The sequence below is a fragment of the Macaca nemestrina genome, chromosome 9 (assembly GCF_043159975.1).
Source record: "Macaca nemestrina isolate mMacNem1 chromosome 9, mMacNem.hap1, whole genome shotgun sequence".
NCBI classification, from domain to species: domain Eukaryota; kingdom Metazoa; phylum Chordata; class Mammalia; order Primates; family Cercopithecidae; genus Macaca; species Macaca nemestrina.
The window spans coordinates 54,317,404-54,344,593 of NC_092133.1; the positions used below are offsets into that span (position 1 = coordinate 54,317,404).

Sequence of the window (27,190 nt, forward strand, 5' to 3'; positions counted from 1 at the left end):
AATACCAACATAATGTCCTTAACAAAGCTTATCCTGAGAATTACTTCAATTGACAGATCAAACCATGAGCTAAATGATACTCTTTAAACTGTACATGACTTACGACAGTGGAGAAACATAATAAAACTGTTGAACTTTGAATTAGTGACCATCTTATCCATTTTACAAATAGGGAAGATAATCATCATTCAAGTATCCTTTTACTTAACAATACATGCAGGATTGTATAACTATCTGAGAATTAAATTCAACAATTTATTAGGTTGATAGCACAGTATGTTCAATCCATTCTACTATGGTGACACAAAGACTGTCCCTACTCAAAAGACCCTTATGAAATTGCAAAAAAAAGTTTATTTTACATGGAATGAAATAATAAAACTAAGGAGTACTAAACTCCAGAATCTAAACTTTTCCTTTAATTAGGCAATTTGGGTGACAAATTAACTTTTCAGCCACTATTTGCAATAACTCTCTGAATGGGATCACTATTACATACTGTGAAAAGCAGTGGTTACGCTCTTAAGTGACAATTATCATTTAGATTGTTTTTATGTTGAGATTTCTAAAATCTATTCTCCTTTGCATGTAAGTCAATCTCTAGGGACCTTTAGAGAAACATCTACTTTTTCAGGCATCTAGAATATTATTAGGAATATTAAAATCACAATTTATTAATATAAATCAATAGGCATTCCTCTATTAACTGAAATCCCATGAGTACTCTCAAATTCTCATTACAAGACACCGACACACAGGAGGAAATGTCTATACTGAGCACCTTGAGGAGGTTGTTTCTTTACCTCCGTGTACTAAAAGAACCGTCAATTTTCACTATTCAGTATTTCCCGACTGTTACTGAGTCCCAGTCCGTGTATAAGGCTATGAGAATACAGATTCCCTCTCTAACCTCTATGAATTCAGTTTAGTGGGGAGAAAGGCACACAATTAAACAAAGTAGGTAAAAATAAAAGTAGTGGAAAACGTCGCTTTGAGAAACAGCATATACTCAAACTAATACCCATTTTCTAAAAGCCTTGAGTTGTTTCAGCAAACACAATACATGGTGAAAAAAAACAGTACTCCAAGGAAGAACTCTTGGTTTCACAATTCTTAACATATTGTAACGTGACTTTAGGCACGTCATTCTTAACCAGGGTTGGTCTTAGTCACCTCGTCTAAAAATGTCAGTATTAGCAACCTAAACCCGAATCATTTCACCAGCATAAACTAAATTGTATCTAGTGGTTCTTCTGGGTCAAAGATCCACAATACTCACATACTCATCCATCAGATTACCCAAGTAATCATGGCCCAGGAAACCACTACGAGTAAGCTAGATGAATTAGAGTTCCTAAGCTGAGATAAGCTTTAAACTTGTGAACTCAGAAAATGTATTACAGTAGCCATGGTACAGCCTTATAAAATGAACAAGAATAGTTGAACATTTTGTGTATCATTCTAGTACCATACCCGTGTGAATTTCCTACCAGGAATCCGAGTTTCTGCACTACTGGAACCACGCCTCCCAGAGAAATCAAGGAGACACCAGAAAAACCTCCTCAAGGGACAGGGAAAAATCACAGACAAGCTTTCTTCCCTTCTCACCTCCCCCCCAAAAAAGCCCAGTGTTTTTCTTCCCCTCCAGCTATGCAGCTGCACCCAGCAGAGAAGTACTAGATTAGCATCATCTGCATTTCATTCCTTTTCTTTTGCAATAGCTACTCGCCTATAATAAACAGACCTTGTGCTCAAGGGAGAATTTACTTCCCCGTCCAGTAAAAATGAAGTTCCTTATTTTCACTAACAACGCCGTCTCCAATCAACACCCAACCTCCCCGGGGGGTGGGTGAGACCAGGCACGCCTCTCCCTGCCACCAGTGCTGCAAGCCTGACGACCCACACCCTAGGAATCGTCCCACTTTCCGACCCCTTGTGCTCCAGTGGCGAGGCTTCGGGGGACAGCGGAAGAGGCCGGGGATTTGGCGTGCACACCAGGGGGGCCCGGGAGCGCCAGGCTGCCTCGGCTGGCAGGGGGCTCGCGGAGGCGGAAGGGGAGCGGCGAACCCCGTGCCACCCCCACTTACCCACTTTGTCCTTCCCGTACATGTGCCCGGCCACCTGATGCGAGAGGGGTACACAGCCGTTGAGGAAGCGGAGTCTGCCGCCCGCCGGCTGCGGGGTGCCCTCAGGGGTGGCCTCGATCGCCGGTGGGGTCCGCATTTCTGGGGGACCCGGCGCCTCGACCCGGAGGGGGGATGGTGGCTCTGTTGCCATAACGGAGAGCAGAAGCGGTAGCGGCAGCGAGAGCAGGAAAAAAAATAGGGCAAGGGAGGGGGCGCCGGAGAACCCGGGGGTCGCTCAGGCTCGGGCGCGAGGAGGCCCGGGGGTTCCCGCGGCTGGTGCCCGCTGAGGCCCCGGGAGGGGGCCCATGACGCCGCGGGGACGCGGGCGCTCCTCTGCCCAACTCGGCGGAGCGCGGCTCCCGGCTCCTGCTCCTCTGCCGCCTCAGCCGCCGGCCCCGGCGCTGCCCAGTAGACAGAACCGAGCCGAAGAGCAGCAGCAGCGGCGCCCCGCGCTCCCTGGGGCCCTGACGGCGACGGCGGCCCCACCTCCTGCGCCCCCGCCCCCTCCCACCGTCCTCCAGTCCCCTCAGCTGCCGCGCGCGCGTCAGCGCCGCCTGCACCGCCGCTACTGAGCATGCCCAGAGGCCGTCCGACAGGACACCCCCCTGCCATCAGCGGGGAGGGCGCGCGGCGCTGCCGGGACCTGGCTACGGCGAGCAGGGATGGGGCAAGCGCACTCGTGTTCCTTCTCACCCCCACCTCGCGGGCATTTCGAAGTCTCGCGTGCTGCTGTGGCTTCATTCATTCAACACGCTTCTCAGCGCGTCAGCTCAGAGAAGCCAGGGACTTCCAAGTGTGCGGAGCAGTCCGGCATTAGAATTGGAAGGCACTAGCATTGCCAAGGGTGGCTCTAAAGGCCACCCCTAACTGCACTCAAATCCCTCCAACTCCCACCCCGCACAAAAACAACAGAAGTTAAAGCAGGCAGCTTATTAGAAGATGCCCCTTCAAAATACCCTTCTAGTTAATCTCAGCACCCCCTCCCCGGATTGCTGTGTCTAAACCGCTCTTACCAAAAAATAAAACATATAAAAATAAAATAAAATTGGAACCGACACTAATTTCATACTGTAAAAGAGAAAAATCTTAATTTTTTTAAGTGAACACGTTTTTTAAAGAAAGGAGCAAGTTTTTTCTCTCTCCCACTCGACCTTTAAGACAGTGCAGGTTCCAAGGTCCTGAGTGGATAATTATATCAAAAGCCGGAGAAAGGGATGGACACCGGTAGCTAAGCGAGGTTCTGGAATGGGACTCAGTCATTGATTCCTGTATGTCCGCCACTGGCGTGTTATATAAAAGCTGGACCTGGACTTGAAGGTAAATCGTCACAAGCCTCGAGCAAGAAAAACTGGGGTAAAATCTTAGGTATCTGATTAAAGTAAGTGTCCTATTAACACCTGTCTCTGTCCCCAGAAGCCCACACACCTGGAAGAGACGTAAAATCTGGCCTGGATTCCCTAATCCCAGGGCCCTGCCCCTCCGCTTCAGGGCCCCGCCCCTCGGCGTTGCGCAAACTCCGTTGCTACCTAAGTCTTTTCCTCCTCCCCGCTCCCGTGGCTGTCAAAATCCGGACTCCAGACTTCCTTAAGGCCCAGGGCACATCTCCACGCATGCTCAGCACCTACCAGGGTCGAGCTCACACACGTGCTTACGACCCGCCGCGGCGCCTGCGCGGTAGCAGCGCGGAGTCGGTGCTCTTAGTACGGCACTGGCACCTTTAGTCTCGCCGGCCGCGCGAACCCGTTTGTGCTCGGTATCCTAGTGCACACGCCTTGCAAGCGACGGCGCCATGAGTCTGACTTCCAGTTCCAGCGTACGAGGTGAAGTGGGGCCTGGGAGCGGGTGAGGCTGGTGAGGCTCACCGGTTGCTGCGCCCGCAGCTCAGCTGGGTTGTTTTACCGCTGCCCTACACGCCCGCCGGTCCTATAACCTTGAGATGCAGAAGGGCAAGTGCTCGGCCCGGCTGCGGGCTCCGGCCGGGATAGGGAAAGGGGGCGAGGTCAGGGATGGATTGATGGTTTGGGGCCATGCGAGACCAGAGTCCACGTTTCCCCCAACTAGCCAAACCCTAACACCAAATGACCGCGCCGCTAGCTTTTCTTGTTCTCTTCTAAGACGCTTTCATATCCTTAAGTCACAGAGCCTGGAAAGAAAGGAAAGGTGGGAGAAAACAACAGCAAACCTGTTTACCCTTCTCCTGTTTCAGTCAGCGTCGGGCCACAACGTCGATTTCCTGCAATCCTGAAGCATTGCATGACTAATCACATCTTAGTTTTGCAGATTTTTTTTTTCCAGGGATGAAACCCAATCCGAGGTCTTCAGTTTTCCCGGTTTTTTGTTATGCCCCTGGCATCTGGCACTCGGTGGCAGTAGTCCAGGATAAAGAATTGAAACCCGCCTTCGTTGAACCTTCAGCTTTCTGAGTCTTCTTTCCCCAATGCTAGTACTTAGCGTTTGGAAACAGTATTTCGCAGAAAGTCCCTTATAATAAAATTAGGAGACTTTATAAGCAGTCATTTAGTGTGGAGTTTCACTTTATAACCATTCTTGGTGATGTTATAGTTGTTAATATAATACTGTGTACCAGACACACGGTATGTGTGATCTTTGTCCCTCTATAAAACACCACTTCGCAAGGTTTTGAGTAAAGGCAAAGAGATTGTCCAGAGGTTAATTAAAAATACGTTCAGTAAATATTGAGCATCTGTAGTGCCAGGTAATGTAAAGTCCCTACTAACTTGAGCCCTATTTTTTTAATAGGTAGTTTCCAAAAATTGGAGAGTTCCACTTCTGTTGACAAAATTTACCTGGCTAAGTAAGGGTGATATTCCATGACATTTCGAAGTTACTAATGATATAGAGATTATTATTTGCAAAAATTATATTAAAGGATACTTATCTTGAGACTTTTTTAATAGAAGCAGCTTGGTGCATTTAAAATAGGGTGTGATTTTTGTTTTTGTTTTTTGGAAAACTGTGTTCTCTTGGGAGTAAGACTTGTGAAATGAGATGTTCGTGTGACTTGTGCCGCTGATACTTTTAATTTTACAGGAAGACTGCACATGTTTGAGGTGGACCAAAAGATTCCACAGTGTGTGTTTAAAATGTGGGATCTTTTTATGTACATGAACACTAAACGTTATTTAGGTTGCATATTACTGAAATGTGAAACAGGTGAACCCCTAGGACTTACCACTATCTGCAGGCTAGTCTGCAAGATTTCTTTTTTAAACAAGTTTTTTTGTTTTGTTTTGTTTTTCAAGTCTAACCACAGAGGAATTCAAAGGCAACTTTCCCAATCATTTTCCATTGCCTAAGGAATAGGAAATCACTGAAGTAGGTTATTGGCTTCAACTGGAAGTATTCAGCTTTGTTATGAGGAGTGACTATGATCTATTTTTTGAGACAGAGTCTCTCACTCGGTGGCCCAAGCTGGAGTACAGTGTTGTGATCATAGCTCACTGCAACTTTGAACTCCTGGGCTCAAGCCATCCTTTCTCCTTGGTCCCCTGGCTTCCCAAAGTGCTGAGATTACGTATGTGAGACACCACACCCTGCCATGACTACTTTTTTATTTCACCAAAAAGCATACAGGTTGTCATGAGGACTGTAGGGAGAGGCCCAAAGCCTGTGTAAATCTCTTCTATCAACACTTCCCTCCTCAATATAGTAGTAAGTAGGCAGGGTAGGGACAGAGAATGTCAAAGCGATTTAACTTTTAATCTTTAGATCACACAAGTTTGGTTCTACTCTCAAACTTTAAACCAAATTTATTCCTACGGATTGAAAATCAATTTAGATCTTTTAATTGAGGGGAAGATACCATGTCTCTTCTCAATTAAATGAATTTGTAATTATAAAGGGCTTAGAATGATATATGACAATGGTAAGCACTATATAAATATATGTTAAATATAAAGTGTGTACATATATGCATAACTCTTGTTCATCTTCAGAAGAAAAATAAAAGGTAGTTTATAAATAAAATTTTACGGGGACAAGGCCAGGACTGGAATTGCACAGAGGCAATGAGAATGAATGATTGGAACTGAAATACTCTTAAGATCCTGATCACTGAGATAGCTCTTCATACCAGTATGGTCGATAAGACCATTAGTTTATTATATTTTCTAGTACTAAGTGGCCTTCACTGCCTACTTGTCCAGTCTCTTATGATTATTCCTCATATCCAAATAGATGACCTTTCTGAACATCATCCTGCTCCTTGATAACTCTAGCACTCATTGATTGCTTTCACCCTTAACCCTTTCCCTACTGTTTGCAAGGAAGATGTTAACTCTTAGGCTGTTCTCTCTCCATGTCCTCCAGATGCCGTTTTATTTTACTTAAATCTTTGCCTCAGTGATACCTGTTGCTCGTAAATATTTAGCGCCTCATGAAGATTTTCTTCTCTTCAGCCTAAAGTCACTCATAATTCACCCTCATCTTTAAAAAAAAAAAAAGCCAACTAAACCAGATAATTTTAAAAGGCCTTCCTTAACCTGCCTTCCCCTGAAATCACTTTTTTTTAATTTACCCTCAAGTTGCAACATAGGGATTTGTCTCTTCATCTTGTATTTCGTTATCTGTCCCAAACTCTGATCATTACAATGCTTGTAACCAAAATTACATTTCATAAATTCTTATCTCTTTTATATTCTTGTGTATTTTATGGAAACTAATTTTCTAATTCATTTAACCTCAACATAGGAAAATATTGTTTTGGTTCACTAAATTCACCAAGTCATTTAAAGTCACTATTTAAGGGTTTGTTTTTGTCTGAAAAGGAATGTATGGATCATACTGAAAATAAAGGGGATAGCTCCTGTAAGTTATAAACAATAAATGAAAAATAAGAGGGCTGGGCACGGTGGCTCACGCCTGTAATCCCAGCACTTTGGGAGGCCGAGGCAGGCAGATCATGAGGTCAGAAGTTCGAGATCAGTCTGGACAACATGATGAAACCCTATCTCTACAAAAAATACAAAAAATTAGACGGGCATGGTGGCACATACCTGTAGTCCCAGCTACTTGGGTGGCTGAGGTACGAGAATTGCTTGAATCCGGGAGGCAGAGGTTGCAGTGAGCTGAGATCACGCCACTGCACTCTAGCCTGGGCAACGGTGCGAGACTCTGTCTAAAAAAAAAAAAAAAAAAGAAAAATAAGGGGGGAGTTTGGAGCTATAGATTGGCCAAATTGATGGTTGTTAGAGCTAGTTGAGGGTAAATGGGGTTCATTATAGTACTCCCTTTGTGTGTCTGAAATGGTCCATAATAAAGTTTTTTTAAACATAGCTTCTTATATATGCCTGAAGTTTTTTGTTTGTTTGTTTGTTTTTAACATATGTATCAGAGAGTAAATTCCACACCCTGATACAGCAGGTTAAGAAGAAGGTAAAGATAAGTCATTTAGTGTAAGAGCGATGCAGTGTAAGGACAAAAAAATTGCACATAGGAATTGCAAATTTAATGTAGTCATACATTATTTCTTTTGACTCAACCAACATTATTGAATACCACTTATATGCCAGGCCTTGTGAAAAAAAAAAATTACCAGCCTATGGGAGATCTAAGGGAAGGAAAGGTTTAAACACAGCTCCCCTCCCCCTCTCCTGACAGAAGAGGAGAAACATTATGATTCTATGGCAGTTGATGGTTGGCTGGAGAGGGCAGTTTAGAGCAGAAAAGGGGCTAAGGTAAAAGAAGCTGAGAGAGATTCCTAAGTTAAAGCAAAATAATGCTCACGGTAAAAAAAAAAAAAAAGCCAAAGATTGGGTTGTAAACAAGGCTGTTGAGTTTGGGAACAAGTCCATGTTTTCTCTCTCTCTGAATAATTTTAAAGAGAAAACCAAGTATTGTACAATAGTACGCCAATGGAAGAATAAGCAAATGGGAGGATTATTTAGAAATTATTAGAAGTGTTACCTTTCTCAACATTTGTGATCTTTAATGGTATTTGTGTAGATACAAAGCACGGTTACACAAGGTCTGGTAGGGTGGGGTTTGACCTAATTACAGGAATTAACTGTTCCTTGAGAAATGTCTATAGAAAAGAAAAGCGAAGGCCGGGCATGGTGGCTCATGCCTGTAATCTCAGCACTTTGGGAGTCGGAGGCAGGCGGATCACCTGAGGTCAGGAGTTCAAGACCAGCCCGGCCAACATGGTGAAACCCCGTCTCTACTAAAAATTCAAAAATTAGCCAGGCATGGTGGTGAGCGCCTGTAATCCCAGCTATTCGGGAAGCTGAGGGAGGAGAATTGCTTGAACCCGGGAGGCGGAGGTTGCAGTGAGCTGAGATTGTGCCATTGCACTCCAGCCTGGGCAACAGAGCAAGACTCCATCTCAAAAAAAAAAAAAAAAGTGAGGGTAATCCAGAAGAGGCAGAAATAATGCTCAGGGGCTGAGTGCCATGGCTCACACCTCTAATCCCAGCACTTTGGGAGGCCGAAGTTGGTGGATCACTTGCGGCCAGGAGTTCAAGACCAGCCTGGCCAACATGGTAAAACCCCGTTTCTACTGGAAAAAAAAAAAAAAAATACAAAAAATTAGCCAGGTGTGGTGGTGCATACCTGTTATCCCAGCTACTCAGGAGGCTGAGGCAGGAGAATCCCTTGAACCTGGGAGTTGGAGGTTGCAATGGAGCCGGGATCCCGCCACTATACCCTAGCTTGGGCAGTAGAAACTCTGTCTCCAAAAAAAGAGAAAAACAAAGAATGCTCCAGATTTTTTCTAGATCCCAAGTCTGAACCAGTATCTGAAAGGTGCCAACAGAAATATCCGTCTGTCTGTGTATAATTTCCTTTTCCTTTAGAGTTGTCAGTGGCATCCACAGCTTTTTGCCAGAAAAGACTGATTCAGGCTGCAGTCATGAAATGATAAAATAGCAACATTTTTTTTTTTTAAACTTCTGAGAACTATTGCATTTGTCCCTAATGAGATTAGAGAATTAGAATTTGGGAAGGGAAAAAATTAAAGAAATGGGAATTGTTTTCTCAAAACCTCAGAGCAAATACAAAGCTATTTTGCTCGAACACATGGTACTGTGACATTTGCACAGGGTCACAAGTGACCCTTGCTGGGGAGTAGGGGGTAGAGCACAAAGTGTGTGTTTTGATTCCCCATGTGTGTTTTGATGCCCCCATGGGGCAGCTAGTCTTGGGGATCTGGAGTCAGTTTCCATTTCTTTCAATGATGCCTTTGGTGTTACCCCTTTTCCATGTCAGTTATTCTGTCATCTCTCCCACCATCACAAAATCCAAGGGAGGTAAAGCTTAAAAAAAGTCACCTGTGGGTGCAGTTGGTAAATTATATGAGAAAAAAGAATGCAAGAAGAATGTTTTAATGACTAGGAGAGATTGTTTTCACCTATCATGATGGGTTTCAAGTAGAAATTCCTATAGTATTCTCTTTTTAGATCATGAAACAAATTAATACTAGCCAATTGTAGTTCTTTGGATCTCAGGACTTTTTGCAATATGTGGGTGCCATCCCAACAAATATGTTATGAAGTACTTTATAATTCACCTAAAAAGTAAAGTATAACTAAAATCAACAGCATTAAGGAAGTTATTTTATTCTTTGAGGATATTGCCCCCCTTTAAGTTTGTACTAAAGACGATGTTCAGCAAATGTTATGGTGCAATACTATGCAAAGCAGCATTTTAGCCCATTTTGTGATAGGTACATTAGCTATTCAGAGTGGTTTTCCATTAGCTAAGAAGTGGATTGCTACAGCTCCTGGCAGAGGGAATGTTTTCTCAAGAAAGTTCCATGGTAAATAACATTAGAAAGGAAGATCATGAATCTAGCTAGAAGTCATAGCAAAGTTGCAGACCTGCTTGCAATAACCACAGGGTAATACCATGAAGTGGCACTAAAATTTGAGATAAATCTACACATAATGTGTACCTACTTAAAAAACGTCTTCTGATGAAGCCAAAGGTTTGAAGCTGTCAGATGATATATTAACTTGTCTTCTCAGTCATGCAGGACCTGGGAAAGACGAAATGTCAATGTTTATTAGGGAATTATAGCAAGAAAGAATGGAAATGTTATGGGAAGGAAAACAGTATAAATTAATTTGTTAAGAAAAGTACTACCGTGGTTGAAAATAAAATCCAAGGAACACGTTAATTAGAAAGCGAGGATAAACCAGAAAAGGCGGAAATTATGCTCTCTTACGAGATGAGCAAGATGCAGGAATAATTTAGATAAAGTCTAAATTATTAAATAAACTAGAAAAGAAGACCAAGATACAAGAGACTGAGAATGATCCTTTCTATTACAGTTTTAGAAGACTGAGCTCCAGTTTTATGTAAGGTACTATTAGGTATGGTGAAATAAGAAATTTGACTCAATAGTGCAAGTAAAGTATACAACTAATTATTCATTATGTGTTTTTATTTGGCCTCGGAATGTGTTTTTTTGTACTTATCTCTCTAGGGTTTTATTTGATAGTCTGGGAACTTATTTCAAACACTGAAGATCTGACTCAGGAAGTGCTGGGAAGGAGTCCAGTGTGTTTATCCTGACCCCTGTTCAACTTCTTCCTGCAGCCCACTCCATGCTGGGAATAGACAACTCTCCTCTGAGGCTGAGGCTAACCAGATTATGCAGAACTTTCTTCTCTCCATCATTGCCTGGAGCTGGGGTAGTTGTTAAGCCCTTGAGTTTCTAAAGACTTGAAAAGCTGCTTGAAAAGAATAACTAGATAGCTTGTTAGTCAAACAGTTTTTATTATTAGAAAGCAGAATAATGCCATTAAATTCAAAATGAATTTTATAGGAAAGTAAATTTAGAATTTATTAAATGAGAATATAACTATACTTATATTAATCATGTTTTCTACAAAAAATGAAGTTAGTACATTCTGATTTTTATTTTAATGAGAAAACACTTTGAAAATTTTTTAAAAAGGCCTTTTGAATGCAGAATGACTTTGAAACCTGGAATCCTGCCACATATATTCCTTTGAGTGTTTAACATTAAGGGTGGTTTTATTTTGTTTGTTTCTTTGGGTATCATTTCTCTTATAGCTTTCTGCAATAGTTGCAACTGAGTTTTGGTAAATTAAATCATTTAAAAATCACTAAGGGATCTTACTATTTAAACTCAAATGAGTCATTTTGTTAACATAACAAAATGTTATTTGTAATCTGAATTTTTATGTTTCAGGGCTTTTTCTTTTTTTTAAGCAATAGGTACCTGCAAGTTCACATGTTATTTAAAATCTACTTATAAACACTTTTTAAATGATTATTGAGCTTTGGGTTTTTTTAACTCCAGCTCTAAAATAATAATTTTAAGTTTCTTCTTCTTAATGTAGCTGTCATCACTCAGCAGAAAATACACAATTGCTTCAGTAAGGGCCAGGGAAAGTCATAACAAAGGACTATTATACCAGTGTTTTCTGGTCATTTTGTTAACATTAAAAGCCTTGGACTATTAGGATGCTTAATACTCAAAAACTGGATTTTCTGAACATTCATGTGATATTATTAGTGTATATTTTGGTTTTGATAATTATTTTTTTTCCTTCCCTGCTCTAGTTGAATGGATCGCAGCAGTTACCATTGCTGCTGGGACAGCTGCAATTGGTTATCTAGCTTACAAAAGATTTTATGTTAAAGATCATCGAAATAAAGCTATGATAAACCTTCACATCCAGAAAGACAACCCCAAGATAGTACATGCTTTTGACATGGAGGATTTGGGAGATAAAGCTGTGTACTGCCGTTGTTGGAGGTCCAAAAAGGTGAGGAAAGCCATTCCTTCATACAGTACCATTTTTAATGTTATATTTCCTTTTAAATTATTCTGTCAGACTTGTATCACCAGATATTGTTATGATATCCCTTTTTTGTTGTTGTTGAGACAGAGTCTATTCTGTCATCCAGGTGGGAGTGCAGTGGTGGGATCTCGGCTCACTGCAACCTCCACCTCTGGGTTCAAGCGATTCTTGTGCCTCAACCACTGAGTAACTGGGATTACAGGCATAAGCCACCACGCCTGACCTGTTATAATATCCCCTTTCTTTTTCTTTCCTTCTTTCTTTCTTTCTTTCTTTCCTTCTTTCCTTCTTTCTTTCTTTCTTTCTTTCTTTCTTTCTTTCTTTCTTTCTTTCTTTCTTTCTTTCCTTCCTTCCTTCCTTCCTTCTTTCATTCTTTCATTCTTTTTCTTTTTTTTGGAATCCTATTCTTCTTTGTCTTCCATACGCTCTTAAAGGAATATATTTTCTAAAATATCTAACCAGTATGCAGTAGAATTACATTGTACCTTCATCGAATTCAGGCAGATTTAACCATATTCTTGGCCAAAGAAAAGAGAAAAATCCCTTTAATTTGCTCTTAGGATTTCTTAGCTTCCACTGTCCCAGGAAGTGAAGTGTACAGCCTAATCACAAAGAGAAGCAAAAGAAGTAAAATATTTTTTTGAGCTTTCAAACACCAGATACTAAGACAAGTGTTAGAAATTTGAAAAGAAACTTCTTTAAAATTACCTGTAAAAACTTACCTGGTAAATGTACTATACCTTCTTTCAGCTGCAACTCCTCCAGTTAAATATCTAACAATATAGGATCCTAAAATCTTATTTTCTTATATGAGAATTGTGTTTTATCAAGTCCCTTTTGGAAGTGTCATCTGTGAAACCTGCAGGTTTTAGACATGATGGCAGCTAGTAGTAGGCCGGGCGCGGTGGCTCAAGCCTGTAATCCCAGCACTTTGGGAGGCCGAGACGGGTGGATCACGAGGTCAGGAGATCGAGACCATCCTGGCTAACACGGTGAAACCCCGTCTCTACTAAAAAATACAAAAAACTAGCCGGGCGAGGTGGCGGGCGCCTGTAGTCTCAGCTACTCGGGAGGCTGAGGCAGGAGAATGGCGTAAACCCGGGAGGCGGAGCTTGCAGTGAGCCGAGATCCGGCCACTGCACTCCAGCCTGGGCTACAGAGCAAGACTATACTGTCTCAAGCATCTCAAAAGGATTTGTACACCTAATGGCTTTGGGATTTCTGGTGTGTTGTGAGAAACATGGTATAAACACTGTACTACCACTCTTAGCATTCAAATAAAATGAATTTCAGCAGGGCGTGGTGTCTCACACCTGTAATCCCAGCACTTTGGGTGGCTGAGGCAGATCACTTGAGCCCATTAGTTCAAGAGCAGCCTGGGCAACATAGTGAGACCGTCTCTTGAAAAAAAAAATAGCCAGGCATGGTGGCATGCCTCTGTAGTCCCAGCTATTCAAGAAACTGAAGCAGGAAGATCACTTGAGCCCAGGAGATTGAGGCTACAGTTAGCTGTGATTGCACCACACTGCGTTCCAGCAACAGAGTGAGACCCTGTCTCAAAAAATAAAATACAATGGATTTTACAAAAAAAAAAAAAAAAAATGACGTTAAAGGGCCCTCAAAAAAATCAATAAAAACGATGTATCTGTTTCTGAAAGCACATTATGTTTGAGATCTCTTCCCATAGTAGAGGGTCATTTTCACAAATAACTTGTCACAAATATGGAAGAAGCCACATACTAGGTACAGGCTAAGCTGTACCTTCTTATTTGGATTTCTCTAATCCAAATAATCCAAAAATTTGAAATCTGAAAGGCTCAAAAATTTGAAATATTTTGAACACTGACATGATACCACAAGTGGAAAATTCCACACCTGACCTCATGTGACGGTTCACCAGTTGAAGTCAAAACAGAGGCACACAGGACACAGTTAATTCAGTGACCCAAAGGGAAAAAAAGGCCCCCCCAGCTGCTGATGTCGGTATTCTGGTGGTGCTACTATGCTGCTTAATTTCCCGGAGCACTTTTTTTTTAACTGAATTAATGGTATGGTATGTTTTTTACTGTTAAGTACTCACATGTGAATACATGCAAGAAAATGTTTGCTTATCAGTAGCATATAAATTCGTAGTCGGGAATGATGGTGATGCAAGATAACCACAGATAGTCCACATGTGTGACTGAGATGGTGACACTTTTGCTTTCTGATGGTTCATTGTATACAAACTTTGTTTCATTCACAAAACTGTGTAAAATAGTGTATGAAATTACTTTCAAGCGGCTGGGCGCGGTGGCTTGCACCTGTAATCCCAGCACTTTGGGAGGCCGAGACAGGTGGATCACGAGGGTCAGGAGATCGGCTCCCGGCTAACACGGTGAAACCCCGTCTCCGCTAAAAATACAAAAGGTTAGCTGGGTGTGGTGGCGGACACCTGTAGTCCCAGCTACTTGGGAAGCAGAGGCGGGAGAAAGGCATGAACCTGGGAGGCGGAGCTTGCCATGAGCTGAGATCTAGCCACCGTACTCCAGCCTGGGCGACAGAGCAAGACTCCATCTCAAAAAAAAAAAAAAAAAAAATTACTTTCAGGCTACGTGTATAAGGTATATATAAAACATAAGTAAATTTTATGTTTAGGCTTGGATCCCATCCCCAAAGATAACCTCATTAGGGATATGCAAACATTTCAAAAGTTGAAAAAATCTGAAATCCAAAACTCTTCTGGTCCTAAACATTTTCTTTTCATTTTCTTATGACCAAGTATTTCAGATAAGGGTTACTGAACGCACACTAGAAAGCATATTTCACTCCTTTCTCCCAATAGGTTTGCTGTTGTACAATCCAATGATAAAGTACTTAGGTTATGCCATTTTGTTCAAAAACTCCTTGATGAGTATATTGAATATAAACCAAAAATTAATAGGCCCATTACAGCAAATTATGAAGAGCACTATTCATTTGGAATTTGGAATTGTTGATAAGTACTAGTGGGGTTACTGGAAAATAGTAAAGTAATACATCTAGAAATTGTGGAATTTCTAAGTTGGAGTTTTATAGTTCTTTAGTCAGTGATCTTCAGTAGTTCATTTACTATCTACTATATGTGCATGCGTGAGAAACATTAAAGAGTAAAACAGATGTCACAGATGTATATAGTACATGCAGTGTAAGTGGTCTAAATAAATGGAAGCTAAGAGGAAGAAATTACACCGTAAGGCTGGATGCAGTGGCTCACACCTGTAATCCTAATACTTTGAGATGCCAAGGCAGGAGGATCACTTGAGGCCCGGAGTTCAGGACCAGCCTGGGCAACATGGTGAGACCCAGTCTCTGTTTTTGTTTGTTTGTTTGTTTGTTTGTGTCTTAATTAAAAATAGACCACATCTTCTGGGAAAGCATAGTCATATACTTGGGAGTCAAATTGCTCTGAGAAAAATTGGTAGCATTTGAATAAACTGCATATATTGGAGACTCTCAAAATCTGCAAGAAAGGACTTGTGAACAAAGGTGAAATGGATAAAGAATCTAGTCTGGTTCTTGTACTGCCCTCCCCCCAAGGAATAAATCTAAATTGAGGAGAGTCTTGAGGACAGTGTGAGGAGTTTGTGACTCCAGACATGGGGAGCTTCTTGACAGGGGTTTCAGACATAGAGTTATACTTTTACCAGGGTGCTAGCTATGGAAATGGAGACAAATGAGCAGACATGAAACATTTCGGGGAAAGGATCAGCCAGATGCACTGACTTCTGTGTGAAAGACTAGCGGAGAAAAACTAAAGCTCATTGAAGGATCTAAGCATGTAGGATTAGAAGAGGGTTATGCCATTAACAGAAATAAGAGATTCGAGGTGAAAGGCTAATTTTCCAGGACAGCTATAAGTTCTGCTTCAGAGAGCGAATTTGAGGTGGTAGTTGAATGGAAATACACAGCAGACAGCGTGAAATGTGAGACATCAGGGTTGGAGATATAGATCAGCAAAACTGATGAGTCAAGTGTAGGAATGCAACTGATCTTTGATATGGATAAAAATCAAGGGCTAAATATGAAATCTTGGGGAATTTTCTGCATTTTGGAAAGGGCACAAGAGCCATTTAAGGAGATGGAATGGGCCAGAGAGGTTAGAATAAAACTAAAAATACCATAGCTTCAAAGTAGAAGAGGGAAAAGTTTCAAAGATTTAGTACTGAACATTGGCCTATGCAAAGACAGCTACGTGAATAGACAAGACTATTAGATTAAGCAATTGCCCTTTTGGTGTCATTTCAACGGAGTAATTAGAATAGAAGCTATATCCCAGTGAGTTAAAGTGTGAATTAACTAACAAAGAAATGACAGAAGTCTATGTCAGATTTCAGTAGATGCAACAGTGAATGGAAAGAAAAGTAAGATAATTGCTTGAGTGAACACTACAGCTTGGCTTTGAGATCAAGTAAAGTGTGTTTGCTTTGATTCGGTTTTCCCAGAGGGCAAAGAATCCAATGAAGTAAATGTGGGCTTTCATGAACTAAGATCTCAAATATTTTGGGAAGAATCACCAATGGACACAAACTAGTGGTGTAAATGTTTATTAGACTTTATAATTCAGAACATTCCAGGATTATTCTTTCATTTTACAATTTAGAGTTTCCAGATGGTTAGGCCAGAGACTGCCATTTCCCGTAGGTGAACTTCAGGAGAGGGAATGAGACCAGTCATTTTATTTCCAGTTTTCTCCTGCCTTTTTTTTTTCCCCTCTGGCTTATCTTTTATGCCATTTAGTGATTCTCTTTGTGTCTTGAATTTGTCAGTTCTGAATTTTCATTGCATCTTGGGCACTTATTCCTACATTAATCAATTAACAGTTTGCTTTGAATATTATCCAAGTTAACAAATGTTAATATTCTTCAGACACTTTTGGAAACTCCCCACATTCCTGTGGTTCTAAGGTTATCACACAGGTGCCAAGTCACACACTTGCATGCCAGTTCACAAAGACTAATTAATACCTTTGATTAAGTGGCTACCTTTAGTTTATAGTCAGTAATTTTTCCCTCATACAAACCAGTTGTATTTATAACAAAATTTAAACATCATTTTACCAATGGAAAAAATGTTATATGCGATACAAACTTCAATTCTAATTCATTCTTAAGGTGCAGTCACTAGTAACCTGTTATGTGTCTGTAACATTTTGAGCAGGTGTCTCAACACCAATGAATCAGATTTCTTAGTAATGTGCAGAAATTACTTTTTTAAAAAACATATCCTTCCCTCTTGTCCAGTGCTTCTCTTGCCAGCATTGGTATGTCATCTGATGTTTCAGAAATTGGCTTGGCTTTTTTTTTTTTCTTTTTCTTGAGACAGAGTCTCGCTCTGTCACCCAGGCTGGAGTACAGTGGCGTGATCTCAGCTCACTGCAGCCTCCACCTTTTGGGTTCAAGCAATCCTCGTGCTTCAGCCTCCTGAGTAACTGTGATTACAGGCATGCACAACTGTGACCGGCTAATTTTTGTATTTTTAGTAGAGGAGGTTTCACCATGTTGGCCAGGCTGGTTTTGAACTCCTGACCTCAAGTGATCCACCCACCTTGGCCTCCCAGAGTGCTGGGATTACAGGTGTCAGCCACTGTGTCCAGACCAGAAATTGGTTTATTTTATAGTACAGTCTTCCCTCAGTGACCGTGGATTGGTTCCAGGACCTCCCATGGATACCAAAATATGAGAATGCTCAAGCCCCTGATTTAAAATGACAGTATTTGCCTATAAGCTATGCACATAATCCTGTATACTTTAAATTATTATATCATCTCTTGATTACACATAATATCTAATACAGTGTGAAGGCTATGTAAATAGTTGTTATACTGTATTGTTTAGAAAATAATGACAAGGGGCCGGGCGCGGTGGCTCAAGCCTGTAATCCCAGCACTTTGGGAGGCCGAGACGGGCGGATCACGAGGTCAGGAGATCGAGACCATCCTGGCTAACACGGTGAAACCCCGTCTCTACTAAAAAATACAAAAAACTAGCCGGGCGAGGTGGCGGGCGCCTGTAGTCCCAGCTACTCAGGAGGCTGAGACAGGAGAATGGCGTGAACCCGGGAGGCGGAGCTTGCAGTGAGCTGAGATCCGGCCACTGCACTCCAGCCTGGGCGGCAGAGCGAGACTCCGTCTCAAAAAAAAAAAAAAAGAAAAGAATGACAAGGAAAAAAGTGTACATACTCAGTACCCATACAATTATTTTAGCGAGTATTTTCTATCCGCAGTTGGTTGAATCCGTGGATGTGGAACCCACAGATACAGATGGGGCCGACTGTATTTCACAAAAGGGCTGTCCATATTTGAAGTGAGAATGAAATGAGCCAGTATAGAGGAAATGATTAAAGTGACTACAGGGAAAAATAGTATTTGAGACAGTGGTATCTTGACAAAGGCTGGAAGGAAATGAGAGTAAGAGCACAGATGTGAAACGCAGCCTTAAAAAGGAAGAGAGAGTCTTGCTTTCGAAACAAAAAGATGAAAGGACTCTGATGTAAGAGGGAAGGTTATGGGATGTAGTATTGCTAGATTCCTCTCCCTGCAACTTCAGGTTGGTTACATCATTTGCTGAGTTGTATTATGGCCACCTAGGAGGCAGTTCAAACAAGGACAGCAAAAGAATACAGACTAAGAAGAAAGAGAGGAAAGACTTCCCAGTTAACATCAGGAGCTCAACTGAAATTGAAATGAAATGCAACTGGACAATTTAGACTCATTTTCTTTCATTTACAGTGGAAGATTTGAGTTTGATACTTTTGTCATTGGTAGTAGGCTTGATCTGGGTTGTTTTTTGTTGTTGTTGTTGTTGTTGTTGGGGAGGGGGCGGGTGTTGGGGGAAAAAGAGAAATCCTGCATCCTGTTAATGGCTTAGAAGTGGGTTTTACTGAGTCTTTCTTCATAAAAACGATATTCTGAATGTTGGTGACATTCCTTGGCCAATCCACATAAAGACAGTCTTACAAAAACCTTAATTTCTCTTTGTTTTTAGCTCTTCATTAATAGCTCTTAATTTCATATTATAGTTACTGTCTTAGGTTTACTGAAGTAGGTACATAAGAATGGTATAAAATGTCATAATCTCTAGGGTAGTCTCAAAAAATCTCATTACTTCAGTTTTCTTTCTCAACCAAAACAAGCATATTTTTCTGGACAGTTTATGGTGATGAGCCAAAATGGTGCCAGGCAACTTCCTTGGGACAGAAAATCAAAACTAATATAAAGTACAAAGTTCAGAGAGGGAAGATAGTCTTTAAAAGAAAATTGTTTCAGGTGGAAGAGGTAAGTCAAAGAGGAGCATTTTTTCTACCTTGAATTACCCTCAAAACAGAGACATAACTTGAGATGTGGGACTATGAAAAAGAAATCTTGTGTTTTTATGAAGATCCAAATAGCATTGCTAGCTTTCCAGGTGGAGAGCAAGGATCTCCAGTGTTTTTTCTACTAAACCTTTATTCCAGCTTCTTCTAACCTTTTCTTCCCCACTTTTAAAGATATTTGGGATTTGTAGTGTTCAAATTAGGTTAAAAACATAAAAGGATGTTTTCTGGACATAAAGGAAATTTGATTTATAGTCTTTTTCCAGGATTTGTTAATAAACAAACACTGACATCTTAGAACAAATTAAGTGTCAATACTACATGAACTGAATTTAATATTCTTTGTGTGTTTTTTTTCATAATTTAAAACAATTTAACAAATTTTAAAATTTTTAATGAAAAAGGGTTAATAAAATTCTCATTTTTGTATATTATTTAATGTAAAAATTACTGTACTTCCTACATTGTATTTGAAAGTATATAATGCCAGGCACAGTGGCTTAGGCCTGTAATTCCAACACTTTGGGAATGTAACGGGCAATGTAGTGAAACATTGTCTCCACAAAAAAAATGTAGAAATCAATTGAGTGGGATGGCATGCACCTATAGTCCTAGCTACTCAGGAGGCTGAGATGGAAGGCTCACTTGAGCCTGGGAGATTGAGACTTCAGTGAGCTGCGATCGCACCACTGTGCAATCTAATTTAATCTCTTTAAAAAAAAAAAAAAAAGTGTATATCCGCCACACATTATCTTTTTCCTGCTTAGGTCAGAAATAAAGCAAGACACATAACACAGTAACTGGGGTTACGTGGTATAAAAAGTACCATTAAAAAATATGTCTCTGAACAAAATTATATGCCTAGTTTACATTTTAAAGGCATAAAAGCTTTGTGCACTTTAATCACATGAAAGTTTATTAACTAATAACCGGGATAAACTTGCCTTTTAAAGAAATGTTTATTTGTTTATGTGTTTGCTTTTAAGAATATGAAGAAACAGGCTAATTTCAGTTTTTAGGCAGAATTGGGTGGTTAGAAAAAGTGTATTCTCACTTTCGACATATGACTTTCTTAATATTTTGTAAGATTTTCTTTGTATATTTTTCTATAGATTTCTCTCCTACTCTGTGTATGAAAGAAAATAATTTGAGAAAATGTTAGTTTCTAATATTTTCAACATAAGATTAAAAAAGAAAAGTTAAACATGCCATTTCAGTAAGTTATTTAGAAATATTTCATTTTTCAGAAATGTAGCCTGTGTGGATTTACAGTGAAGTGTTTTGTGTGTGCTATTTATAAAAATAGAATCTTTACAGTGTAAACTTTTATACTCACTGTAAAATCATCTGTGTTTGTTTATTAAACATATGTCACTTTGAAATGCTGTACTTTGCTGTGGGATACATTTTAGTTTAATTTTTATAGCCTCTTTCCTCATCCATGCCAAGAAAAAACTGAAAGCTTAACTATATGTTTTTGCATCAAAGGCTTGTTTCTAATATGAATATACTGTATACCACATCTTATTGACCTCAAAAAAAGAAATAATGTAAACTTTACATATATTACATTTACACTGCCCTCTATGACAGGATAGAGTTTATATCTGGAAATATAAGATATACCAATGACTTGAGTTTTTCTGTGATTTTTAACTAATTTAGTGCCTCTTGCAATTATTTACAGATAGATTAAAATTTGATTACTTTAACATCAAGTAGACTTTTGGATATCAAAGTTTAAGATTAAATACCATCATTGTCAAGTTTCACTGATCTATTCTATTCCCTGCACTGCACATAATGAGGTACTTGTTACTCATCAGGCTAAGACTCCTCTTACTTTACTCTTCCGAATAGTCTTCTTCAAAGCAACAGTGTACCTTGAACTAAACAGTGAAACTCTAGATTCTAGATTGCAGATACATTCAAAACTCCAAGATTAATGCAAAGTTGCTAGCTCTCGTCATTTGACATGAAATAGAAATAAAAGATACAAATATAGAGAAGCAAGAAAATTACTGATAATTATACCTTCTAAGTGTAAAATCCTGAGGAGTGAAGTAAAATATTATTAAATTCTTATTTTTTCATTTTATAATAGAGAAGGATATACTTGTTAAAAATGATTTTATATAGCAAGAGTTCAGATATGAAAATAACTAATTATAATAGTGTTTAAAAATATGACAGAAATAATCTTACCAGAATATACATGAGATCTAAGAATGAAAACTACAAAAGAAATTAAGACTTGGCAAAAAATATTCTCAAGCTTATCTGGAGGAATAAAGTGATAAAGTTAATAAAGTTAACAAAGACGAATAATGAAGGAAAACTAGCCCTACAAAACACTGAAATGTTTAAAATACAAATATCCCAGTGTAGTAGGCTGATCAACATAACATAGAAGCTATAAATAGGTGCTTTCACATGTATAATTTATTTTGATAACATTATGAATAAAGGTATTAGTGTGGGAAGCAACAGCCTCCAGTAATACTGAAGCAACAGGATCTTAGAACAGCATTTGCAAAGTGTGTTCTACAGAAAACTATGATAATAGAAATCAAAATTTAAAGTGTCCATAGTCCAGTCACCTTGAGAAACTCTGGGATAAAAGTGTGTTTTTTATAGCAAAATTAAAATAATGTGTGCTGTGATTCAAATGGGCTATATGAAATGTGAAATCATGAAAATGAACGGAAATTTATATTTGTCACATCTCTAGAAGAAAGCTGTCTCCATGAATGATGTTAAAAAGGGAGATATTGGCATGTTTGTATGAAAGTGGAGAAATTGAGAATATGAAAAAATAAGCAAAATGAAAAGATTTGGGAAAGATTGCTGCAAAAATAAAGGGATAATATGCAAATTGATTTTTATTTTTTATTTTTTATTTTTATATGTTTTGAGACCAAGACTGGAGTGCAGTGGTGCAGTCTCGGCTCACCAAAACTTCCACCTCCCAGGTTCAAGCTTCAGCCTCCCGAGAAGCTGGGATTACAGGCACTTGCCACCATGCCTGGCTGATTTTTGTATTTTTAGTAGAGACAGAGTTTCACCATGTTGGCCAGGCTAGTCTTGAACTCCTGACCTCAAACGATCCACCCATCTCAGCCTCCCGAAGTGTTGAGATTACAGGCATGAGCCATTGCGCCTGACCACAAATTGATTTTAAATAAATGAACTTAAACTCTTAGAAGTAAATAGGCAATAGACATATTCACTAGAAAGGAATGTAACTAATATATAAACATAAAAAAGGCCTTCAACACTCATCAAAATCACAGTGAAATTCAGTAAATGATGGGTGTATTATGCTCAAGTCAATTTCTTCCTCTTACTAAGTAGTATAGTTTACATATGCTGTTTCAGAAAGCCTATATAAGACAGCCAAGAAAATCTTTTATGTGATGTTATGTGAATTAAGCATCACCTTCCACTCTGCCAAGCATAATACTGATTTTGAGATTAGATGTTTCACATTCATTCTTTCTCTTCCTAGTTCCCATTCTGTGATGGGGCTCACACAAAACATAACGAAGAGACTGGAGACAATGTGGGCCCTCTGATCATCAAGAAAAAAGAAACTTAAATGGACACTTTTGATGCTGCAAATCAGCTTGTCGTGAAGTTACCTGATTGTTTAATTAGAATGACTACCACCTCTGTCTAATTCACCTTCGCTGGGTTCTAAATGTGGTATATTGCAAACTGCAGCTTTCACATTCATGGCATTTGTCTTGATGAAACATCGTGGTGCACATTTGTTTAAACAAAAAAAAAAAAAAAAAAAAAGGAAAAACCAACCTCGTGGCCTGTGGGTTATTTTGGTCTTGTAAGGATCCGTTTCTTTAAAATATTGACATATAGAGTTGTATCTTACATAGAATATAGTTGTATCTTGAAGTCAACATATTAAATTATTCTCAAAATTATGTATTTGCAGATTGTACTTGTAAGTTTCAAAGAAAAATTACCATCTTTTCATATTAACCTAGAAACTAAATATGATGTGATTCAGCTATATAAATTTCTTAATACAATCTAGGAAAGACCTGTTGTGACCTTGATTTTCTTGACATTGGAAATGACACTGAGAAAGTATGGCTTCTGTTTTTCACAGTTTTCAACCAAAATGATTGATGAATGTTATTCTGCTTAATTTCACAAGTAAGGTCAATAATAAAGGGGTGGTAACTTCTTCATATTCATCTTCATAGATATTTAATGAAGATGGCTCCATTAAAGGAGCCAATAGTGAAAATTTAGTTAAAAGTGATATTAGATTTAAATTAGTCATGAAGAATGTCTTAAAATCTAATGTTCCAGAATTCTGGCCCAAGGAATGGTAAGCACTTGAACTGAGGACTTTGAAGGAATTGGAGCACATAATGTCAAGCCTTATAATCACTAAGCCACATATCCTGACAGAAATAGTAGTCACAAGATTAGATCAAAGGCGTGGGAAGATTTTTTTTTTCCCACTCTAGCTAATGAAGCACTGGCTTTTAAATTGTGTGATCTTTTTCTTAAAAGCAAAAGTTTGAAGACGAGTGTTTGTTTATGTAATATTCTTCAAAGACTCAGAGCAGAAACATTGCATTCATTGTTGATTCAGAAAAAAGAAAATATAAAAACAAAATAATTAGCAATAGAAGAGTTAAGACAAATAATTCATAATATTTTTAAAGAGAGATTAGATTTTTGAATTTCATAGGTTAGAAGGAAAATCATGGCAAAATATATAGAAAATTGGGCAAACATAATTGAAATTGATTAAGCTGGTAAACATCTTCATTATTTATTTTAGTATACATGAATTCTCAGTAGTAGTCGATCACAGGTTTGTACTTGATAAAATCCATTTACCTTGACAGGAATCAAACCTGACATCAACATTCCTCTGTAATATATCATCATGGCTATTTTTAAATACATAGTTTTGTGTATTACTGTAGATAAAAGTTGGTAACGGAATTGTACAGTGGTTTTAAGAAGCCTGTGTAACTAACTTGGATATGTCTTTAAGTCACATATTCATCATAAAATCTAAAATCCTACAAACTGATTCTATTAGATTCTTAGGGTAAATTTTTTCTTTGCCCACCTCCTTTTTAAAATAAGTATACATGTCAGCAAAACAGAGCAATCATGCTTTTAAAGATGAATTGTTTTGTAGAAAACTAAATGCATCAGCTCCCAATGTTTCTGATAAAGGGACATCCTTCTAACATAACAGACTGTTCTTTATCTTGAATTTGAAATTATATTGTTAGTCATGCGTTTTTGTAACGTCAGGGGGAACCTGGTACCAGTTCTCAAAACTGTAGGATTATATGAGTGTGTATATATGTATGGCAGAATTATAAATGACCACCTTACTGTGAAATATAGATCTTGAGCATTTTGAAAGGCCAAAATAATTAGGTAAATGTATTTTCAAGGTCATGTTAAAATTTTTACATGCTCTTGAACTAGCATTCATTTATGATTAAAACCTTTTCAGGTTATTTAACCTAAACACCAAGGTGAGTGTGGTTAGGTTAATATGAGATTTTTTTTACACAGAAATCATCGTGTGCAATTACTGTTCTAGCTAAGCACCTTAATGCTTCTAAGTGCTTTTTATTTCGTTGAGGCAAGACAAGTGGGGCTTTCATCCTTTTTCTCTGTGTCATTTATATTCTGATTACTTCTGAAGAGTTTTTACTAGGTTGAGAAGTTTCTAATGTGAAAAATCTTGTTCAACTGTTCATGCAACAGACATTTATTAGGCATCTGTAGACCATATAATTGAGACAGAGAAACATTTTGGAGAATTAGAAGCTCACACTATTTATGGCATAAGTTATATAATTATGGTAATTTATGATTTATTCTCTTGACAAAAACAGCTACAACCATGTATACCTACTATTTCTACTACAAAGTAGGTGAGATTTTTTGATTTTACATTAGTTAGGTAGGTTTTTGATTTGATTTTGCTTTAGGATAGGCATTGACTATGACTCCTGATTAGCAACATACGGTATTTTGTGCTTGGGTATCTGTGAGGGTGCGTAATTCTAGCTGTCAAAAGCTGTGCTTTTTCTCCTTGATTTTAATACTAGCTGACCTCAGGCAAAGCCACTCACCTCTCAGCCTTTTAAATTGTGAAGTGAATGGACTAAATGGCATTTTAGGCAATTGTTCCCAGATTCTAGGCCAAGACTAAATTTTCAGCTCTCCTCAAAGGAAAAATGTAAATAATGCTGATAGCTCAAATTTGATTTTTTATTATGATTATTTCAGCTCTTATGGTATTGAAGTGTCTTTTATGAAATGTTGATGGTAGTAGCTTGGCAAAATAATAAGGTGGCAGCACAATATTGGTCCCTATTTTTTTTTTTTTTTCACTGCTCCATGGAATTTAAAAGTCTGGAAACCACTAAGCTAACATCCTATTTAAAGGTCTGAGACTTATTAAGGTATTAAAATAACAGTTTTCTTTTGAAATTTAGTTTGTGTTATATGGAATTTTTGATTAGCACAATGTGTTGACGCTTCATGGAAAGTTACTATTAAAAAAAAAAAAAAAAAAAAAAAAGTCTTTACTTTCGTTCGGTTTACCATCATGGATCCAAACCAAGGGTAAAGGCAATACATCCTAATGTCTTCTCAACCCATAACTTTAAATGATTAAATAAAACACACAACAGGGAGATCGATTGTTAACATGTGTTAACTGAAATTGCCAGGAATCGCCCTAAAGGGGAAAAATTGTCTAATCAGTAAAGAAATATAAGATTATAAATTAGAAGTGTTGCTATGGTGTTAGCTCTTACATCCCTGAACAACAAAAAAGACAGTTCAACACCAAGCATGGAACAGAAAAATGCTGAGCTTAGAATGCTGTCAGCTAGATATTGTGTAAAGTAGATGTTCTCTTTAATACCTGTATCTCTGTAGATAATGTATTTCTAGTTCTTCCAACCTGTCCCTTACAGATAACCAGAAGTTAATTCATGTTAATAGTTTATTCTTTAATTGTGACATCATTTTCATTTGTAAATATGCAGCATTGTGTAGATTCCCAGCTTTTTCATTTAAAATAATTTTGAGCGTTGTCCACCTGCCTGAATGCTCATTACTGGGAGGTAAATAATTTTTCTGCTGGTGATACTGTTTGCCAACAATTTCATAAGCAGTGGTTTATCTAACTCATTATACAAGATAGACATGAGATACAGACAGGAGAGTTTATGTCTCTTATGGCTTTATCATCGGTTAAACTTAGCAATGTCTGTTAAATTTATTTCAGAATCTCCCAACTATGAAAAGTAGAGTTCCACTTATGTTATCCATATCTGCACAGTAATCTTTTTTTTTTTTAAATCCTGAACTTTCTTAACAGGTTTCTTCTCTTTATTCTGAACAATAATGCTGTGTGTTTTCCTTGAATACTATGATTTTAAACTTTTAAAATGTCTCAGCCTTCATTTTTCCAATGCAGTCTACCCTGTAGCCTTCACGTGTACCTTCTGTATCTCTTTACTTTCACATCCCTCCCGGCAAAGAACATTTTGATCATTACTTAAAGCAACATCACCCCTTTCTCTTTTAAAACTGTTTCTCTTAGAATCCACAGGGAAGCTGCATCGAGCACAGAAGCTAATACGTTTGGCTTTCCATTGCTAGTTACTGCTTTCAGCCTGACCCTGGATGCCACCTGGTGTTGAGTCTCTGATAATGAAAATATGAAGCCATGTAATATGAATTACATTTCATAATTTAACAATGCCATCGAGTATATGCATTTGGTATATGTCCCTGATCTTGCAGTACCTTTGTACTCCAAAAAGTTTGGTCACTTGCAGCAGTTTACGTTTCTGTGACTCCCTTATGCTTTTGGCACCTTTTTTAATCCCTGAGAAATAAAATAATTTTTAAAATTTT

The 27,190-nt window shown here is 38.7% G+C and overlaps 2 protein-coding genes across 7 annotated transcripts in view; one reads left to right on the forward strand and one right to left on the reverse strand.

The window, feature by feature from the left end:
• LOC105466231 (inositol polyphosphate multikinase) overlaps window positions 1-2,556 on the reverse strand; it is a 79,308-nt gene extending 76,752 nt beyond the window's left edge. For 2 of the 3 annotated variants that reach the window (XM_071069561.1, XM_071069559.1), the window contains exon 1: window positions 2,088-2,406. In XM_071069561.1, coding sequence (XP_070925662.1) covers window positions 2,088-2,277 — 190 coding nt within the window. In that variant the 5' untranslated portion in view covers window positions 2,278-2,406. Of the gene's footprint in view, window positions 1-2,087 lie in introns of all 3 variants that reach the window. The other variant, XM_071069560.1, reaches the window with a different exon arrangement.
• Window positions 2,557-3,785: 1,229 nt separating this feature from the next.
• On the forward strand, window positions 3,786-27,190 carry LOC105466204 (CDGSH iron sulfur domain 1). Of its 4 annotated transcripts, none has more exons than XM_011715237.3 (4): window positions 3,786-3,946; window positions 10,683-10,777; window positions 11,676-11,881; window positions 22,758-27,190. In XM_011715237.3, exons 2-4 carry the CDS (start codon window positions 10,738-10,740, stop codon window positions 22,845-22,847), a joined length of 336 nt encoding a protein of 111 aa, XP_011713539.1. In that variant the 5' UTR covers window positions 3,786-3,946; window positions 10,683-10,737; the 3' UTR covers window positions 22,848-27,190. The 4 variants fall into 4 exon arrangements, with proteins under 4 accessions (XP_011713539.1, XP_011713541.1, XP_011713540.1 ...); XM_011715238.3 differs by lacking the exon at window positions 3,786-3,946 and adding an exon at window positions 7,739-7,872; XM_071069562.1 differs by lacking the exon at window positions 3,786-3,946 and adding an exon at window positions 7,772-7,822 and having other exon boundaries at window positions 10,570-10,777.